This window comes from Pleurodeles waltl, chromosome 11, assembly GCF_031143425.1.
Source record: "Pleurodeles waltl isolate 20211129_DDA chromosome 11, aPleWal1.hap1.20221129, whole genome shotgun sequence".
NCBI lineage: Eukaryota > Metazoa > Chordata > Amphibia > Caudata > Salamandridae > Pleurodeles > Pleurodeles waltl.
In genome coordinates this window covers 22,569,173-22,588,088 of record NC_090450.1, presented here as the reverse complement: position 1 = coordinate 22,588,088, position 18,916 = coordinate 22,569,173, and the positions used below count along the sequence as shown (strand labels likewise).

The window sequence follows — 18,916 nt, the reverse complement described above, 5'->3', positions numbered from 1 at the left end:
TTACAATTTTTTTTTTGTTTCAAAACCAAAGCCCTAAAGCAGGATTTTGTTTTTGCAAATAAATAAATCAATGACTCCGCACTACAGGAGTTATGGTGGGGTGGGAATTTTGATATTTTCACTGCCTCTTACCATCAGGTTTTTCCTGCTAATGACTGGCAGTGAAAACTGACCTGTACATCTGCCCCCTAAAATTAGGTGGGGGGCGTACAGGTCAACCTCTGATGGCCCCTACTCCGTTGGGCTGTTAGAGGGGTGTAACCAAGGCTAAGTCAGAAAAGTCACCACTGTAGTTGCATTCAAATCAGGCGACCAAACCATTATGTTGTCGGAAAGGATACTCCTTTGCTGTTGTGAGGGCATACCCTCTCCGTAACATATAAATTGCCCCCCTTGTCTTGGATGCTGTTAATATTTATGTGCCTTGTCATGCCACTTTGCTATTATCACATGAGCCTGTTGTGTCAGAAGGCAAATAATTGCATGGTCTCTTTACCCCAGCATTGCAGCTCTTCTATTTTTTCTATTTTTTGGTCAAAGTATCTTGTGGATCATTCTGCCAACAATGGGTTCAATCATCTAATAACCTTGGTTTCCGCCCGTCAGCCCAGTGGGAAAATCGTAATGGGCCCGGCGGGAGGTGCCATTGTGTCGCCAACATTCCTGTCGGATGTTCGGCAGACAGGTCATCCCATCCGCTGAACTCATAATCAGGCCCATAATGCTGTGTTTATGCAAAAGAGAAAGAACAAGCTGTTGAAAATGTACCTTCTGTGTCTTGGATAAAATCATAGCGTTTCATAATATTTTGTTTTTTAAAATGAAAGAATGCATGGTTTAATTAACAAGCAAACATGATCCTATTGTACCTTTTTGATACAATGTTTAAAGAAAGGAAGGTGGTTAAGACAGGACATGCTACTTATTCAGAGATTCAGTGATGACAAAATGAAAATAGTGGTGTGACACTCCTTGTCATTTTTCGGTTCGTGGCGCCTAACCAGAATATAATTAGCATATTCTAATATTTTGAATTTTACGAGGGTTAAGTTTACCATTGAATCTTAAGGAAACCATGAGAATACGCTTTTTAAACTGATTAAATCACATAAGATATATAAAATGGCAAAAGCAATGCATTTCAATTTCATTTCCAGTTTTCTAATAACACTTTAATTCTCAGCAGCGATAAGGCCTCTGAAGACGAGCATGGCATCGTGGACCAGGACAGAACCGGAACATCTGCTAAAGTTCTAAGTTGAAAGGTAACTGAAACACAGAATTTGACAATATGTGAGTTCTCTCAGACTTATTTACTCTGCACCTTTTCCTGTCCTTTCTTCGTGGCCTGAGGTTTTTTGTTTGTTTTAGGTTTCCTTGTGTTATTACTTCATAGGATTTGGTCCAGATGCTTTGCATGTTTTTTCTTTTGCAGCTTTAATCAATTTCTCTGAAATGTTGCTCATTCTCTCTTTATATAACTTTTCTGTCACCCACAAACACCTTCTCTCTTTCCAGTCTCACTTTGTGAGTTTCAGGTCTAAGAATGATAAATGTGTTTATTCTCTTCAGAGCTTTGAATGGATTCTTGCGGGCTGTTCTGTATCATCTCCTGCAGGAAAGCAGTGACAGCTCCTCCGCTTGGGAGGAGGAGTCTCGCCCCCCGCCAGCAGCAGCAATAAACTATGTTTATTATCCTTTCCTTGTTAAAGGACGGGGCATGTGCGGTGACGAGTAGTCAGGGGAGTGTACTGTGCACTCCCCTCAGTGCGCATGTATGTTTGGTCGGCCGTCTCGGGCTGGCCAAACACACATGCGCAGTAGGCTCTCTCCAGCCTTGCAACACAGTCGCCGGGCTGGAGAGGCTGCACAGGCCCCTAGCCTGCCTGGGAGCACCCTGGCTGGGAGCTTCCAGACAATTCTGATGCTGCTCTGAGCAGCGCTAGGATTGGCCACAGGGCAGGCTGGGAACCTGTACCTGCCACGATGGAGGAGAGGAGCGGCTCGCAGAGCGGAGGTAAGTTTTTAAAAAAAGTATTTACAAATGTTTTTAATGTCCCCCTCCCCTGTGCTCCACACCGCCGCCTGTGACCCCCGTAAGCTGCGACTGCAGGAAGGTAGTTAAGTTCTCTTGTTCCTATAGGATCTCGACTAAGACTGATTTGCATATGGCTGTGCTCTGTCCAGAGTGGCACAGTAGGTGAAAAATGAAGGACTGGGTTGCAGCCCCGAGATTCGTGGTTTGTTGCAAGATAAAACACATTCACTAAGTAACAGATTTCAAATCTGCGAATTCCTTTTAGTTCCAAATCTCGTTCTTTAAAGTTAAAAAGTTGAAGCTAATGTCCGATTGGGTTTTATAGGGGTAATAGGTGTCTCTCTCCGATTTCTTTGTCCACCCTAGCCTTTTATGCTTCCCTCCCCTTTTCCCCTTTTTCTCTCTCTATTCTCCTTTCTGGGAACTGAACCCTGACTTCACACACCGCTGTTTTTCTTTGCTTTTTCTGACTTCTTCCAATCTTTCCACTCGTTTTTTATCCCATCCCTGTTTTTTTACACCTATTTTATGTCATCGTTTCCACCCTCCCCATCCGACCAGCATCATTTCTTTCTGCAGACTTTCTGGCCAAATATGGTTTACTGTTCTAAGCCATGGGTTCGTCCTCTCTTTATTAAAATCATAGTCGAAATAGAACACGTAGTACCATGAGCCCAAAGCATTTCATTTCTCTTGGTTTTTTTCTATCTTTTCCTTTGGAAAACATACCTACTATTGCAAACAAGGACAATGGACCCCCGTGCTCAGTTTGGAAGGAGATGAAGGTACAATTAGTGCAGTTGTCCCCTTGAGCCCTCTTCCATTATGGCGCTGCACCAGCCACCCTATTGCTTGCTAGGCTGCACAGTTTCAGGTTCCAAATTTCCCAAAGTTTTTGTGCATATTTTTAAAGAGTGTAATCATCTATTGGACAATGATCTTATACTAGCCCCTGGTGTTTTTCTCATTTTCTTCATTCCCATCATTCCGATTTCTTGCAAACCTTTTTACAGTGTTGTGGATTCTCAGGTATTGCAATTTCACAATTTTTAATTTTGCTTTGCAAAACAATTACTACAGATATATCCTTCAAGTCTCTTCCCCAGTGTGTACATGTCTAACTTGACTCAACCCACAACGTCGAATGCGTGTTCCTTCCTTCAGCCGATTGATTGGAGGCTCTCTTAATCTGATGGCCATTTCAGGGGGTGCTTAATTTGAGCCGGTGCCTTCCTGCACCCGTCGCCAGCACGTAATTCTCAGCACTGACACGAATATCAGTCCAATCTGTCTAATTTTGAGATGAGCACAATCACAGTGTTTGAAAATTCAATGTACATTAAAAATGTACTTCGAAAATGTATATTAAAAATGACACTTCAGGCTTTCCACACCATTCTAATAGCTTTGTGTGGCCTGGAATATTCTGAATTGTCAGACTCGGAGGAGTGGCATGGTTAGTAGTTTTGTTGGTACTGTTACTGCCTGTGCTGGCGGGGGCAAAGGGTGGTGCAGGCCGCCCTGGTCCCCTTGGAAGGGCCCTGGCACTTAACTGTTCACAAATTAAGCCCTGCATGAGGCTGTGCTCTTTTGGTGTGGGAAATGGGAGGTGGTGAGTTTAAGTGCCTCCGGCCGTGCTCAGCAGAAAGCCCCGCCCATTTCCCCACACAGCATACTCTGACAGTCAACTTTTACATTTTTTTTTTTTTAACTCTGCCCCAAAGAAATTGGCAACAAGGACACATGTGGCAGTATATCTGTTCTTCTTACTTAATTTGTCCCAAATGGACTGCATTTTATAATACCTTACAACGTTAAGGCACATGATGTAGAACTGTTTTAAGGGCCAAGCAATTTAAACGGGGGCAGTAATAAAGATATGATAACTGTGGTGGTCAATACACGTGTCAGAGAGATCTGTGCTTTGATTGGTCACTGATTTGACTCATCACAAAGTATGTTAGGGTGTTAATGTGTGTGCTAAGAAGCACAACGTGCAGATCTGAGATTTATGTTTTAAGCGCATAGCTCAGTGGGTTATAGTTTGTGTCACAGAGATCCTTTTGCAACTTCATTTCCTAATTTACACCCCTTGCAGTAGATCACAGTGAGCTCTGATCTTGAAAAAGGGAGCTGCAGGCAACCTGCAGAGCAGTGTTCAGAAGCCTTGTTAATTTGTCTCAATGTTTCATTACTGTAAGGGTTGCTAAAAATAGTTCACTGGGTAGTAATAAATCCTTATTAGTAGAGATGACTACAATGTTACTTTTTAATTTAGATTTTGGGCCTAATTTTGAGTTTGCTGGATAGGTTACCCTGACACAAAGTTGACAGATATCTCATCTGCTTTATTACAAGTGCCTTAGGATATAATGAACTCTTAATAAGTGGGTGGGATGTCCGTAACATACACCAAAACGTAAACCTGGGTCTTGGTGTATCTCCTGACCAAGCACACTTAATGAGTAACACTTACCAGTGAGTATGATAAAGGACTCAGACACCAAGCAGCCCTCATTGTCTTATGTGACATTTACTGTACATTGGTTTATACACTTGTAATACTCACAGGAGCATATTTACAAGCGCCTTGTGTCCCTTACCATCGCCATAGTATCATTTGTTTTACGCTAAGGCAGCATTAAGCAGGCCCTCACCTTGCGCCATATTTACGGAATGGCGCAATGCACGCATTCTGCCACTTTGTGAACCCTTTCACCACTTTATACCTGCACCAGCTATAATATATGCAAGGGGGGGCGTTCCCCCACTGGGAGGCCCAAAAAAACGGTGCAGTGAAATTTACAACATTTCACTGAGGCATTCTAGAGCCATTTTTTAACACTGGCCCATGGCAGGAGTTAATGTGACACTAAGCTATTTCCTTTGAGCCTCCCTGAGCTTTGCTGGGCATCAAAATTGTGGGCACTAGTCCAGCAAAGAGCGAAAATAGCATAAGAAATGTTGAAGCTACTGTGCTAACGTGCACCATGGTGCGCAGTATTGTAAACACAGGGCTACCATGGAGTCGTTAGGGAGGGCGCAGGGCGACGGAAGGAAACTGGCGCATCAGAGCCGATGCCCCAGTGCCTTGTAAATACGCCCCACAGTCTCTGTTCAATGTGACCGTGAGATCTGAAGCATTCTGGCTCTTGGCATTGCGAATAGTAGTGCTAGAAAAGAAATGAAATTAAAAAATAAGTTAGTAAGTGTTATTTATATAGTGAGTAATATAATCACTCATTCAGTCATATATATTGAAATTCTTACTATGCAGGCAAATCTCTTACATACATCGGTTGAGCAAAGTAAAAAAAACTGTCTTCAAATCATGCTTCCTCTTAAAACTTGTGAAGCGATAACAATCTGAGCGCATTGTTTCCCCTCCATTGCACTGGCATTGAGGTTACATGCTCCAGGTAGCTTTCAGCCAGCTGAGACTTTAGTTAAGAGGGGGCTTGTGGCTTTTTAAGTGAGGCCTTTGTGTTGGGTCCAGCTGGAAGTGAAAAGCCCTCCTCAACTCATGCAGGTTGCTGCCCTGAACAGACAATGTGTCAGCACTGCTGAATGTGGTACATTGGGAGGGATTCTACATATTACACTGGGCAGGCCCGGATCCAGGACGCGGCTCAGTAACAGCTGTCAGATCGGGGTCCAGCTGCCAGCACCCACATTCCCCGCACCACATCGAAGGGATACAGAGGAGAACTCAAGCATCACAGAGAACGATATGGGCTTCACTGGAGGGATGTAGAGAAGGGAAGCTGGAACATCCTGGGGATGGGGCGAGGCTCTTACCGGTGCTTCGGAAAGAAGGCAGTCTGGGTGGCACAGAGAGCGGTGGGGTTCTCACCAAAGAGTTGGGGAGAACGCGCATTGGAGTGAGATGAGAAAAAATGTGTCTCTCACCAGCACTCTATCGATGACCCATGCTTTAGGGAGAGAGGGCAACCTTTAAGGAAAACAAGCAAAGTGGCCATGATGGTACATCTCCCATTCAAGAGCTTGAGCTCAGTAGCCATCTTCCCTTTTAAAAGTAATACAAGCCTCATGTGAAACTAAAACTTTTTCCAAGTGTGTGGTATATAAACATGTACATCCACTAATATACTTGTCACCTCTTATGGGTTTTCCATACCAAAAACCATATTTTCTTGAAAAATAAGACTGAACATCTATAATAGTCAATATACAAACTTATCTAAATTCCTTTTCAAGTAAGCTTTGTGTTCCTTTTCAGTGCCAAGTTCTCCTTCTCAGATAGCCTCAACAAAAGGTGGACTTTTTGCCTCTGTCTGTTGCCCCTTCCTTAGGTACACTTAGAGGCAAAGTAGAAAAAACTCCACCACTCAAGATGACTGGAAAATCTATTGCTGAATGATCTTTCTGTGGACTGATCATGACTATGACTGATACTATCAAGTAAGCCAGTGGCTGAAAGGGTAAGACTCGTTTTATACTCTGTGTAATGCTGTCCTGTGGGCTGAACTACAATGTGATTGATGCTCCAACAGACAAATGACTGATGGGGCTGTCCCACATCCCACCCTAATGCATGATCATTATTTTAAATGATTTGGCTATGACTGCCTACGTCCGGAGAGAGAGGTTAACCTGTCTCTAGTCCAATGGCAATGTTAGTTCTCACGGCTAGACGCAGACAGTCTTATAAAAACTGCGGAAAACATTTTAAACACAGATTTTTTTGTTCTTCTATAGAAACTTGCTGTGACTTTAAGAAGCAATTCTTTTCCATTACGGGCTGTTCTTGTTTCCCGTTTTGTTGACTTAAAATCTTTCTATTTAAATCATCTTCAAAATAAGGTGATTAGATTTCAAAACCAAAAAAACACGAGAACCCATCGACAAAGATGTAGGACTGTGACTTTAGCCCCAGGACTTCAATGGCAGCAGTGCTAAATTTGTGCTGGTGGCTTCCGGTACGGAGCACCGGCACTTATTTTTAAGGCCGGGACTTATTTTTCTGCCTCAAGCATTTACTGCGAGCGAAAGACTCAAATGGGAAAGACGGAGGAAGAGAAAAACTAAGAAGCGTCATAATGGGAAAAAGCTGCAAGAGTGAGCTGAAGGGGCAGGGAGTGGCTGTAAATGGATTAAAGGGGCCCGAGATGGCTTCAGGATTACGCCACCTCAGTATTCTGTGCTCGCACAATTAATTGCAGCAGCTGCGTGTTTTAGAGGAGGGCCTTGGGCACCGGCACGTTTATATTTACAAATTAAGAATTGAATGGCAGCACCCCACTTCTTATGGCTTTAAAACATGGAGCAGCTCCCTAGATATTGTCATATACTCGTCACTTTTAAATCGAAAAGTAAAGTACAAATTATGGACATAGCATATATTAGTAGGGTATGTTTGTGGGGATCATACAATGAAAATAAAATTCAGATTTTGTAGTCAGCGTTAAATGTACTCATTTCAGCACAGACACATGATGACATCTTAATTAGAGAACACAAGATTACCGTTGTGAGCTTGGTCATAGGAGTGTACCACCAGAGCCGACTTGAGTCGGCATTGCTAAGGCCCAGTTTGTAAACCTACGTTTATCTGTAAACACAAGTTTACATCTGAAAACGGCTCAATTTATTTCGGCCTTGTACACACAGAAAGACACCAAGCAGGTTCAAGTACAAGAAGTGGGTGGACCTCACAGAATTTGGCTCCATGGAGTTCTGCAGAGTTACATAAAAACTCTGGGAGATTTAGCAGAGTTCCACCAATAGTTGGAAATAGACACATTGCACTGCTCGCTCTGTGATTTAGCAACAGGAGCGCATTCTGCGCTGAAAAATCTGCACCGATTACACCACAAGGCACGCCAGAGGGTGTGGCTATTCGAGTTGATATTGCTGCCGCCTGAGTAGATTTTCTACTTGAGCAACAGCCTTCTGACTGTGAATGGTCGTGACTGCCCACATGAACAAAATCTCGCCAGGTGTCCCCCTAGCGACTAGAACTGACAGATGCCAAATCTCGCTCAAGCTTGCCATCCTTGAGTAGTGTGAGAGAAAAATTTGTAACACGTGGTGATGGGCAAAATATAGCTGGAACTCCCAAAATTCCATCAATTCCCCGGGCAGACCAGAATATTTTGTCCACCTTTACCCACAACAGCATACAATTCTGCAGTAGTAAAGACCATGTAATCGGTGGGTGGGTGCGCGGATTCAGGCGTGGTCTGTGTTGAGAGTTTATAAACACCCACCACTATTGAGTTTGGGACCGTTCACAGCCTCGCCGCCTCCTGCCAGCCTGGTGATAGACAGACATTTGCACCAACAAAGAGCTGGAGTAAATCCTATTTCATAGTAGCAAGGGGAACAAACCACTCTCAAACACTGTGGGGGTGTTGGGGAAGGAGCTTCTCCATAGTCAACAGATAAAGAAGAACAGAAAGAATACACTTATATTTCCACAGTGGGCTGTCCTTGCCCCCTGCACATTAAACTTCTTATTTTGGGGAACATTTATATGACATTCTCATTAGTACCACTGGAAACCTTTGACTGGCACAGCCTTTCAAGTGAACCTCTTGGAATGCACCATTGAGAAAGGATGTATATTTCCAAAACCTTAAATCTGCACCCATGCATAGGAGTAAATGTACGGTTGAAGAGCTATAAGAATTATTTACAAATCAGCCTTCAGTATTTGTATTCCAACAAAGCCACTCTGGGTCATTAAAGCACAGGGCAAAATATTTTCTCTGTGGCTACATTGAAATAGCACACAATACATGTTTGACATGCTATGTCCAATATGCGGCTGAAATTGGTAGGTGAACATTAGTGCAGTTAGAAATAGCAAACATACACTCACTTTAGAAAGTTGTGGTAGGTTGATGCAGCCAAAGCAATATTATTGCCACGGGATCCATCACATTTGTTTTAGTGACGACCTCCATGGATGCAGATGCGGCACGCTCATGAGCCGTCATCACGTGAGGGTGAGACAGAAGTGTGGACATGAGCAACATTCTGGTTCTCTTTCTCAAAAGCAAGATATTGATTTCATTTAGGAAAACATGTCAGGACCCCAGGACCATAAGGATGTGTAAATGATGGGACTGTCCAGGAAGATCCGGGATATCCAATCTTTATAGCTCCACAGCCAAGGCTTGACAGTCACCTGTAACTGAGAGCATCTTATTCCTAGTGGGCACAACAGTTTATTACATTAGTAACCTGAAGGGTCACGCTGGTGTGATACAGCAAGTCCAGCGAGCTATGTGCAATTTGTGGAATAGTTTTGATGTTAGAGGTGAGAGACTGTGAGATCTGTGTAATCACAGGGATAGCTCTTCTGAAGCAAGTCTGCACCGGTAAGAGCTGTCTCACCAAGAATCAGCAAAGCCAGAATGAGACTTTAGAAGAGGCTTCATTTTACCACAGGCAAGTCTCTACACAGAGATTGGGGATAAGTATATAGCATGTAAACACTAAAAGTGGTAAAGTGGTAAAAGTGGTCAGTGGACATAACACCCCAAGAACATGACCCATCTTTTACAATTATTAGGGAATGTGGTACACTCAAATTAGGTCTCAAGCCTTTGCCTTCATCAGTTTACCAACAGGATTGAATAACTAAAGATGTAGGCATTGAGCCGAACACACCAGATGATAGAGACCGACAAGCTCATCTTACTGAGTTTGGTAGTTGTGACTTCCAGAGGACAGGCCTTGAGCGCTTTGCATTCCAACAACAGGAGAAGTATCCTAACATTTATATGAAGCAGGTTGGAAATATGTAATGATATTTACATTTGACTTCAATTACTTTTCTTTTTTTGCTCACCTCAGCAGGCTATCAGGACACTGAATGTATGTTTAAGACATGTAGAAAACAAAGCAATAATTCAGAATATCTCTAATTGACTTTGTAATCTGGCACTTGGGAAATTTGAGTCATTGATTTTATGAATCTGGATAGACATTTGGGGGGGGGGTCTGACAATACATGAATGATGTCACCTGCGTACAACCACTTTTATGTACCTCTGCCATGCTAATAGCTTTTATGTTTTCATCTACTCCCATGAGGACCACAAAGGAGTCCATGACTAGTATAAATAGAAGCAGTCCATCTCTTTCCCCAGTGGAGAGAAAGTCAGGTGGAAAATAAGTATTCGCCTGTATTCACCATTGGTGAATTTCACTACAGAGATTTGATGATTCCCATGATGCTAGGAGCCCCACAGGTCAGGGCCATTATTTGAAGAGATATCAGTGCTCTAGGTGGTCAAAATGCTTCTCTACATGAAAGGAAGTTGCCACAATCAGAGCTAAGTTTGCATGACAATCTGCCAGGTGCACAATGAGGTTCTGCAGGCTACCTAAAGCAAGCATTCCTTCCATAATTCCAATCTGATTGTCCCAAATTATGGTTGGGTGGTTTTATCAAGCTTGGTCACCATGATGTCAGGATGTTAGTAATAATCTTACAGTTTATGTCCGTCAGTTAATTGAGTCAATAACAGCTAATCTCAGTTGGGGTTTGTATTGGTTTCCATGTAAAATGTCACTTGTAAAGTTAGGAACACTGTGCAATAGTTTGTCTGTGCTTGAAAGATTCTGAGCATAGGAACTCCATCAGTGGAAGACGGGATACTTAGAGAATATTTATTTTTTAATAACAACCTACAAAAATATTATAGCTGGCATATCAACTACAGAACTAAAGTGAAAGTAAGTAGATATAGGTAAGCATAGGATTACTATTCTTAAATCTACCTACCTTGACACTACACATATGCATATTCATAGATACACATGGTACAAATATGTAGGTAAGGGTCTATCTATCTATCTATCTATCTATCTATCTATCTATCTATCTATCTATCTATCTATCTATCTATCTATCTATCTATCTATCTATCTATCTATCTATCTATCTATCTATCTACCCATTCATCCATCTATCCATCTATCTATCTATCTATCTATCTATCTATCTATCTATCTATCTATCTATCTATCTATCTATCTATCTATCTATCTATCTATCTATCTATCTATCTATCTATCTATCTATCCATCCAACTATCCATCCAACTATCTATCTATCTATCTATCTATCTATCTATCTATCTATCTATCTATCTATCTATCTATCTATCTATCTATCTATCTATCTACCTACCTACCTACCTTGACAATATGCGTATGCATATACATAGATACACATGGTACAAATATGTGGGAAAGGGTCAATCTACATCTATCTATCTATCTATCTATCTATCTATCTATCTATCTATCTACCTTCACAATGTTTTGGTGATCAATATTGTTGCTATGTTATATATGTACCACAATATTTTTCTATTCGAAATTCTGATCTACCACTATAGGAGCTTCGGGAAAAGTACAAGAGGGTGAGCTGAGCAGTGACATGTTTGATCACTGTATGAACTTTCTACATAGAGAATTAAACGCAGCATTTGAATATGAACTTAATTGCAGAGGTTCAGCTTACGTATGTGTTTCAGAATATCTAGTATTCTGAAGTTATTTATGAGGGCCTAAGTGTGGGTGAGAATAATCATATAACTACAATGTTAATTGCTCTGTACCCTTGTAGAGGAAGACTTGTGCCAGAGACGATCTTTCTTGTGAAATGAGCATTGCAGTTGGGCTGAAAGTTGCAACTAATGAGGCAGTGGCTGCAGCCCCACTTGGGAGTGTCCCGAGTGCATGCGCGGAACCCTGCAGGGTTAATGGCTTCCGCCAAGGTTTGCAGCAAAGCTGCATATTATTTTTGCAGAAAAACTGTGTCCACTTTCTAGTAGTGAGGAGTCTCTGACCTTAACAACCACGTTAGCATTGCTTTGTGTTTTTTCCTGGTGGTTATGATGAAAATAATGTTAGATGTTAAGCTGATTATTTTGGGATCTCCATGTTTAATGTTCTCTACTGTTTTGCAGTTGGGAAGATTAACAAAGACCATGCCGATCCAAACCAACTGCTCCAGTTTGGAGCTCCTCCAGCACCAGCAAGACTCGTCCCATAGACCTAACCCCCACAGCCGGTGCAACAGAAGCCACCAGGACCTTATGTTCGGCTTCGGCTTTGCTGATGAAGAAGACCTTAACCTTACTATAGAGGAGCTACAGTTTAAATACTTGGGTCCCCGGAGGTCGACCTTCTTCACGCCAATATGCGTCATCTATCTCTTTATCTTCGTGGTCGGAGCCCTTGGGAACACCTTGACGTGCATTGTGATCTTCAAACACAAGATCATGAGGACTCCAACAAACTATTACCTGTTCAGTCTGGCGGTGTCGGACCTCCTGGTCCTATTGTTGGGAATGCCGCTGGAACTCTATGAGCTGTGGAGCAACTACCCCTTTCTCTTTGGCAAGGGCGGGTGCTACTTCAAGACTCTTCTCTTTGAGACCGTCTGCTTTGCCTCCATTTTGAACGTGACTGCATTGAGTGTTGAGCGATACATCGCTGTCGTGCACCCACTCAAGGCCAAGTATGTAGTGACGAGGAACCATGCCAAGAGGGTTATCATCAGCGTGTGGCTTCTTTCCATCCTTTGCTCTATCCCCAACACCAGCCTGATCGGGATCCTTCACTTGGAACTGCCGGGCAGGGGGGTTGTCCCGGACTCGGCCACGTGCACTATCGTGAAGCCGCGTTGGATGTACAATCTCATCATCCAGATCACAACCATCCTCTTCTTCTTCTTGCCGATGGGGACGATCAGCGTCCTCTACCTGCTGATTGGTCTACAGCTCAAGAGGGAGAAGCTGCTACAGGTTCTGGAGGCCAAGTCCGGGGCGGATTGCGACAGCTACCAGAACGTGCGCCTCCAGCAGGAGAAGAGCAGGAGGAGGCAGGTGACGAAGATGCTCTGTAAGTCATGGGGCGGGCAGGGGCAAGAAGGGAATTGATTTGTATGGTGGTTGGACAACATTGCTGCAACATTTAACTTTTACTTTTTAAATTCTCCTTTTCTTTAGCTTTTTAGGACCTCACATTTGCTAAGTTGCTGTAACTCAATATTTTATTATTAAACCAATATCTGGGCTTGAAGGGATTCTAATATTTTTGTGAGTGTGTAAATGGCATCTTTGGAAATGAAAGAAGCCAGACTGATCCCTTGGACTTTAAAAAACAGATCATAATCTTTCTCAGTGAGTTGTGCAATGTGTTTCAGAATTTACCACAGGAAGGCCTCTTGGCATTTGTGGTGGACTGGCACCAGGGGTGCATAAAAGGGAAGGCATGGCACTAACATCTATGCTTTGTTTATTATGTGGCAGAAATGTCTTCGTTTGCACACATGGATGAAGATTGTCAAATCTGCACGTTGTTGCTGGGCAAGCCCTTTGCACATTACCCAGCCCCGAGGTGGGCTCAAGGAATGAGCCTCAATCCAGGGCAATGGTGAAATGGTATTTGTTTTAGGCACACTAGGACAGCGACCCCCTAATTGGTTTTGTCACAGTCTTCTCCGTGTTATGTGCTTGCTTCTCCCGTGTTGCCCAAGAGAACAGGTATGAAAACAAGCATTGGGAAAGGTAACTGGTCCTCCATTGGCTGACAGCCTTCTGGTTTAGTCAATAATCTTTTTGTTTTATCATGTTTTTTGGAAAACCGTATTGTTGATGGAGCTGCCCAGCCCGCGCTCAAAAAGGACACAGTGTCCTGACACTAAAGCGAACTACTTTTCGTGTGGATGTACTCCTTGTGAAAGGGAAAAAAGCCTCCAATCACAGTGCAGTGAAGTTAGCCAATGAGTGAAGGAGGCTGAGCTATTGCCCATGGTGGATGCTTTAGTGATGAGAAGAAAATTGTGAATGACACAACAACAGATGAATGGATGAAGAGGGCTGTCTGAAAAATCCTATAATTTTAGTAAAATCAATGAGTTTTGGCTAACGCCAGACCTAAAATGAGGAATTTATTGGATCTGAGGGAAGGTACTATGACACTTTTAATTGGATGACACAGAAAAATACTCCTAAACAAATCCCTTTTAATTAGGTTTTGTAAAACTGTCATTTTACTGCTCTTAGGGTGAAATGAATAGTTATCCATTCACAGAGTCTGATGTGATTTGGGAATTCAAGCTCTGGGAGTTGTTTGTCCCAACATTCAAAGAGTTGAAATGCTTTGTTGTCTGTGGAAGCACACAGCTTCTGTTGACTGCAGAGCGTTGCTTTTCTAAATCTGTCTGGTTTTCTGCTCTGAACTAAAAAGCCACAAGGAAATGACACATTTGCTCAGCAGACGCCTACAAAAGAAGGATAAATCTTCAGAGCACAGTTTCCGGAAATGCACTGCGGTTTCTTCACTTTTGAACAAACTGCTTCTTGTTACAATGTAGCTAATATTGCAAGGGTACAATTGCAGTGTCCTTGCAAGAGAACACTTATTAGAAGGCGATGAGTCACAAGTTGTGATGGAAATAAATTCCCCTGGCTTCCCTTTGTTTAAAGAAAATGTTCTTTTTCCATCATTTTCAAAGGGAAAGCTGTGATATAAAACCCAGCTGAAAAGCGAGTCAGAAAAAAATGAGACCGGGGAATGAAATATATTCAGGTTTACCACCACATTAAAATAAAGAAATTAAATACTGAAGGGTAGAGAACTGCTAATCTTATGCTACAAAAAGCAGGCAACAATGGCTCTGATGGACAGGGAATTCTCTACAGCAGGTTGGGCCCATTTTATTGTTTTTCTGCCAAGAAACGCCTTCCTGTACCAGTAACAAAAAATATCACCATCGGAAGGCCGAGCCTAAAAAAGACAGTCCTTCTGCCTTGCACTGCCCCTAGTGGACCGGTGGTGGGTGCACAGAGGGCAGAGTTTTTCCCATGTCAGAGCTAGATCACGGTCCAATGTCGCAAACAATGCTCCTCCCCTAACTCAAAATGAGGTCGGCTACTGTAAGAGGGTAAAAAAAGGTGCACACACTGTATTTTTGACAGAGGCCCAATGCCCGGCACACTCTAAGGGCCATATTTATTACTAAGTAACACTTGCTGGACTGCGTCACAGGGAAAAGGCAGGAATGCGTCGTATTTAAAGGGATACTGCGCTTTCGTACCTTGGTCAGTGCTCTGCCGTCGTTTTGGTAGCCTATCACGAACGCAAGCACTCTTGAATCTTGGTGCACGGGTGCCTCGTTGTAAGGAGGATTGTTTTGTGCAGGAAGGGGCAACCTACTGCAAAAACACAATCCCCTGAGGTAAAGTCCTCTTTCTATGTGTGCAGAACACAACACGCATAGAAATAGAAAGTAACAAGGAAGTTACCCCTCATCCGGGGAGGCGTAGGTTTTTGACGCATTCACAGGTCTACCACTTCTCGTAAATCTGGGACTGCATCAAAATCCATGGATGTTGTGTGGGAACACCCACGCAACACACATGGAACGCCTCCCTGGAGCAGCGTAATGCACTGCAGCAATTTGCCCTGCGTTGCTTTCCTCCAGATTTATGATGTCACTCAGGGACGCACAAGGTGGCCTTGCATGGCTTCATAAATCTCATTTTGAGCTTGTGTCCACCTTGCACCACTTTGAGTGAAGCAAGAGTGAGGCAACGGGGCTCATAAATATGCCTCGGAGTGACTACCCAGACCTGCTAAACAGACGCTGCATCAGAAAACTAGGAAAACCTTGTAGGGGGTAGTGTGATCTCAGCAGAAAATGTTATGTCAAAGACAACGGTTCACCTGGTTTTATTTAAATGCCTTCTTTATATCGGTCTGTGGCATTTATAGATTTCCTATGTATTGGAAAGGCAGCAGAGCACATTAGATAACTTCCATAGCAGCTCCTAGCAGCAAGCCTCAAAAGCAATGGAGCAAAGAGTGCTATGTTTACATGCAATAATCTCCCCAAAGTGTAAGACAACAAAACACCAGCCAGGCCTAGAAAAGTAAGACTGTATATGAAAGAATATTAATTCTGTTCTGAAGTGCTTGGGCTGTCACATTTATATATATCTAAAGTGCAAATACTATAATATACTTATCCACAAGTGGCTAGAGTTCATGACGTAAAATGAGAACCCTATATTACTTTTTGATTAAATCACCAAGTGAGAAACCAAGGGTGCTCTTTATCTTCTATTGGGGGGTCATCCTTTTCACCCTATTGGCAATTATCAGCTGGTCACTGTCAGGTCCATCACTTAGTTGTGGAGCATCTGTGGAGGTCTTATGAGGCAAAGAGGAGCCTTGTGGGTCCCTTTCATCTGGATTGTGGACATAGGCTGTCACTCAGCGACGCATGGTACTGGAAGCACGGTAACTTCACATCTGGATTTACCATTACAGTTTAGTAAATCCTCCCCAGTACTTTGCAATTGCAAGTTAAACCCAGTGAATTGGGAAATTAGCAAGTGGGACTGATTTGTTCTAGGTGTTAATTCACATGTAATTCTACGAGAATTAACCATCTGCTCTGAACATGTGATAAATGTTGCAGGGACCTTTGGTGGGGGTGCAGGGTGAGAGAGGTGGCAGGGCCAAGTGGTGAAAAGTCGAAGGTAGTTTCTGAAAGAAAGAAAAGATGTGGGGTGAGGCTTGGGGCTGCTGCAGCCGATGTATGGTGCAGTTTTACTGTGCAGAATTACCACACTCTAAAATCAAACTAGGCAGGATTCCGCTCTGCCTTACTCGTAATGAGGTTGTAAACCTAGAATTAAGCCTAGAATCCTCACAGAAATGGATCAATTTCTTCCAGTGTGAAGAAGAATCAGTTTGTATCCCAAATGTTGATGCATCTAGAATGCATACTGGATCGCGCAGAGAGGCAGGGAGAAGACTTGAGCATCTCTAGATTTCACAAGAGCTAAATGGGGAATTTTAAACATAGACTGAGCATCTCCAGCAGAACTACACCATCCATGGTAGCCCAGATGGTATTATATACTTTTTTCTTGTGAGAATTTCTTTTTCTAAGAGGGGGTTGTTTCTCAAAAAAACATAAAGTAAATGTTCATGAGGAGCTGAGAGTTTTCTCTCAACCCCTGATGGACCATTTTATTATATTTTTTCCAAGTTGCCAGTCCTAGGTGGTAAAATCGATATGGGAAGGCATGCCATAAAAGGTCAGGCCTTACTGTGTACTAATGGTGGTGGTCCTGTGGTGGCTGGACCACTGTAGAGGGTTTCTAATGACAGAGCTTCCTGAGGGCCAATGCGGGAAACCAAGCAGTTCCTGTGTCTCTAAATGAGGAGGTAGAACTGCATATAAGGCCGAACAGTGTATCCGGAAGGTTTTCGACAGATTCCTATGTTTCGATCTCATTCTAAATGAGTCCCAGATTCCTACTATAAACAGGACCTTGGCACAAGGACAGTGGGGACCTGTCCGGAGCTATGCCATTATCTGAGGGCAAGAACACCTGCCATGATCTGAGCTGTGGTACAGTCAGAACCCTGGGCATTGGAAACACTGAAACAAGGTGAAACCCGCTTGTTGAACTCCGCGTAGCGCAGCAGAGTTTTTTGGACACATCGCAGAGCTCTGCGTAGCGCAACTACGCGAACTCCGCCCAGGCCTACACAATATACCAACTCAGCCGCCTGACTCCACAGGCATGCACTGAGGGGTGAATTACTGAATTACCAACACATCAGTAATGAATTTACTCTAAGCATTGCCCTGAGGCTGTTCTCACATATTAATTATAACGGGACCGAAACGTTGATGTCTCTCCGCTTCTTGTCTCTGCAGTAACAAGACTGTGCTTGTCATCTTGTGAGTGGATTCTTCACCCAGAGACTTGTCACAGGACTCTTTACCATATTGCAAGAGTGGATCAGCACTGATGGGACCCTCACCATTGATTGTGTTAGTTAGGACTGTTATGGGTCAGTCTGGTGTTGGGGTGCTAGAAACTTAACAACCCCTAGTTTTTACAGGCGATTATACTATTATTTGTCATGCTCAATTGTTGCGTCAGTAAAAAGCTTTCGTTTTTGTGCGCCAGGTTCTCAAATTATTCTTTTTTCCTTTTTTTACTTTATCTGTCTATCTGGACTTAGCATTTGTTCTTATAAATGTATGTAATATTCGTTAGGATTTTGGATTGATCTGTATGTGGTGCAGTGAATGATCCCCTTGTTACCTCCATATTATTTTGTTTGTACACAAGCAAGCTCACAAGCAGTTACTGGGCTGGCCTTATCTATTCTTATTGAAACATAAACAAACACTTCACCTCAAAGATCCTGTTCTTCAAGAAGGAGGAAGAATTTCAGTTAAAATTCCTCTGCCTCAAGAGGAGGAATCAATTCACTAGAAATGGCTTCCCTTTAAACCGGATGGATCACTTCACTGTGTAGTCCTCAAGGTGCAGGAAATACTTCACTAGAAGGCTCTGTAACTCAACAAGGAGTAAGGTATTCCCTGAATCTCGTTCCCCCCCTCAAGGAGGAAGGGAAGCCTTGACTTGAAAGACTTTGTACCTCAAGAGGAATTAAGCACTTAGCTTGAAAGACCCTGTGGCTCGACCAGAATGAAGTGCTTACCTTGCAAGTTAATGTGCCTTCAGCAGATTGAAGCACTTTACTGAAAGGATCCTGTGCCTCAAGCAGATGAAGCACTTAACTTGAGCGATCCTGTACCTCAGGCGGAATGAAGCACTTCCTTCGAAGGATCCTATGCCTCGAGCAGAATCAAGCACTTCACTTGAGAGATCCTGTACCTCAGGAGGAATGAAGCACTTCCTTCGAAGGATCCTATGCCTGAAGCAGAATTAAGCACTTCACTTGAAAGATCCTGTGCCTCGAGCAGAATGAAGCACTTCACTTGAGAGATCCTGTACCTCAGGCGGAATGAAGCACTTCACTTGAAAGATGCTGTACCTCACGCAGAATGAAGCA

General features: G+C 43.0%; 1 protein-coding gene across 1 annotated transcript in view; it reads left to right on the top strand.

Annotated features, from left to right (window-relative positions):
- The first annotated feature begins 1,181 nt into the window (after nt 1-1,181).
- NMUR1 (neuromedin U receptor 1) overlaps nt 1,182-18,916 on the top strand; it is a 102,729-nt gene continuing 84,994 nt past the window's right edge. The window contains exons 1-2 of the mRNA XM_069212863.1: nt 1,182-1,265; nt 11,989-12,925. Coding sequence (XP_069068964.1) covers nt 12,010-12,925 — 916 coding nt within the window. The 5' untranslated portion in view covers nt 1,182-1,265; nt 11,989-12,009. The remainder of the gene's footprint in view (nt 1,266-11,988; nt 12,926-18,916) is intronic.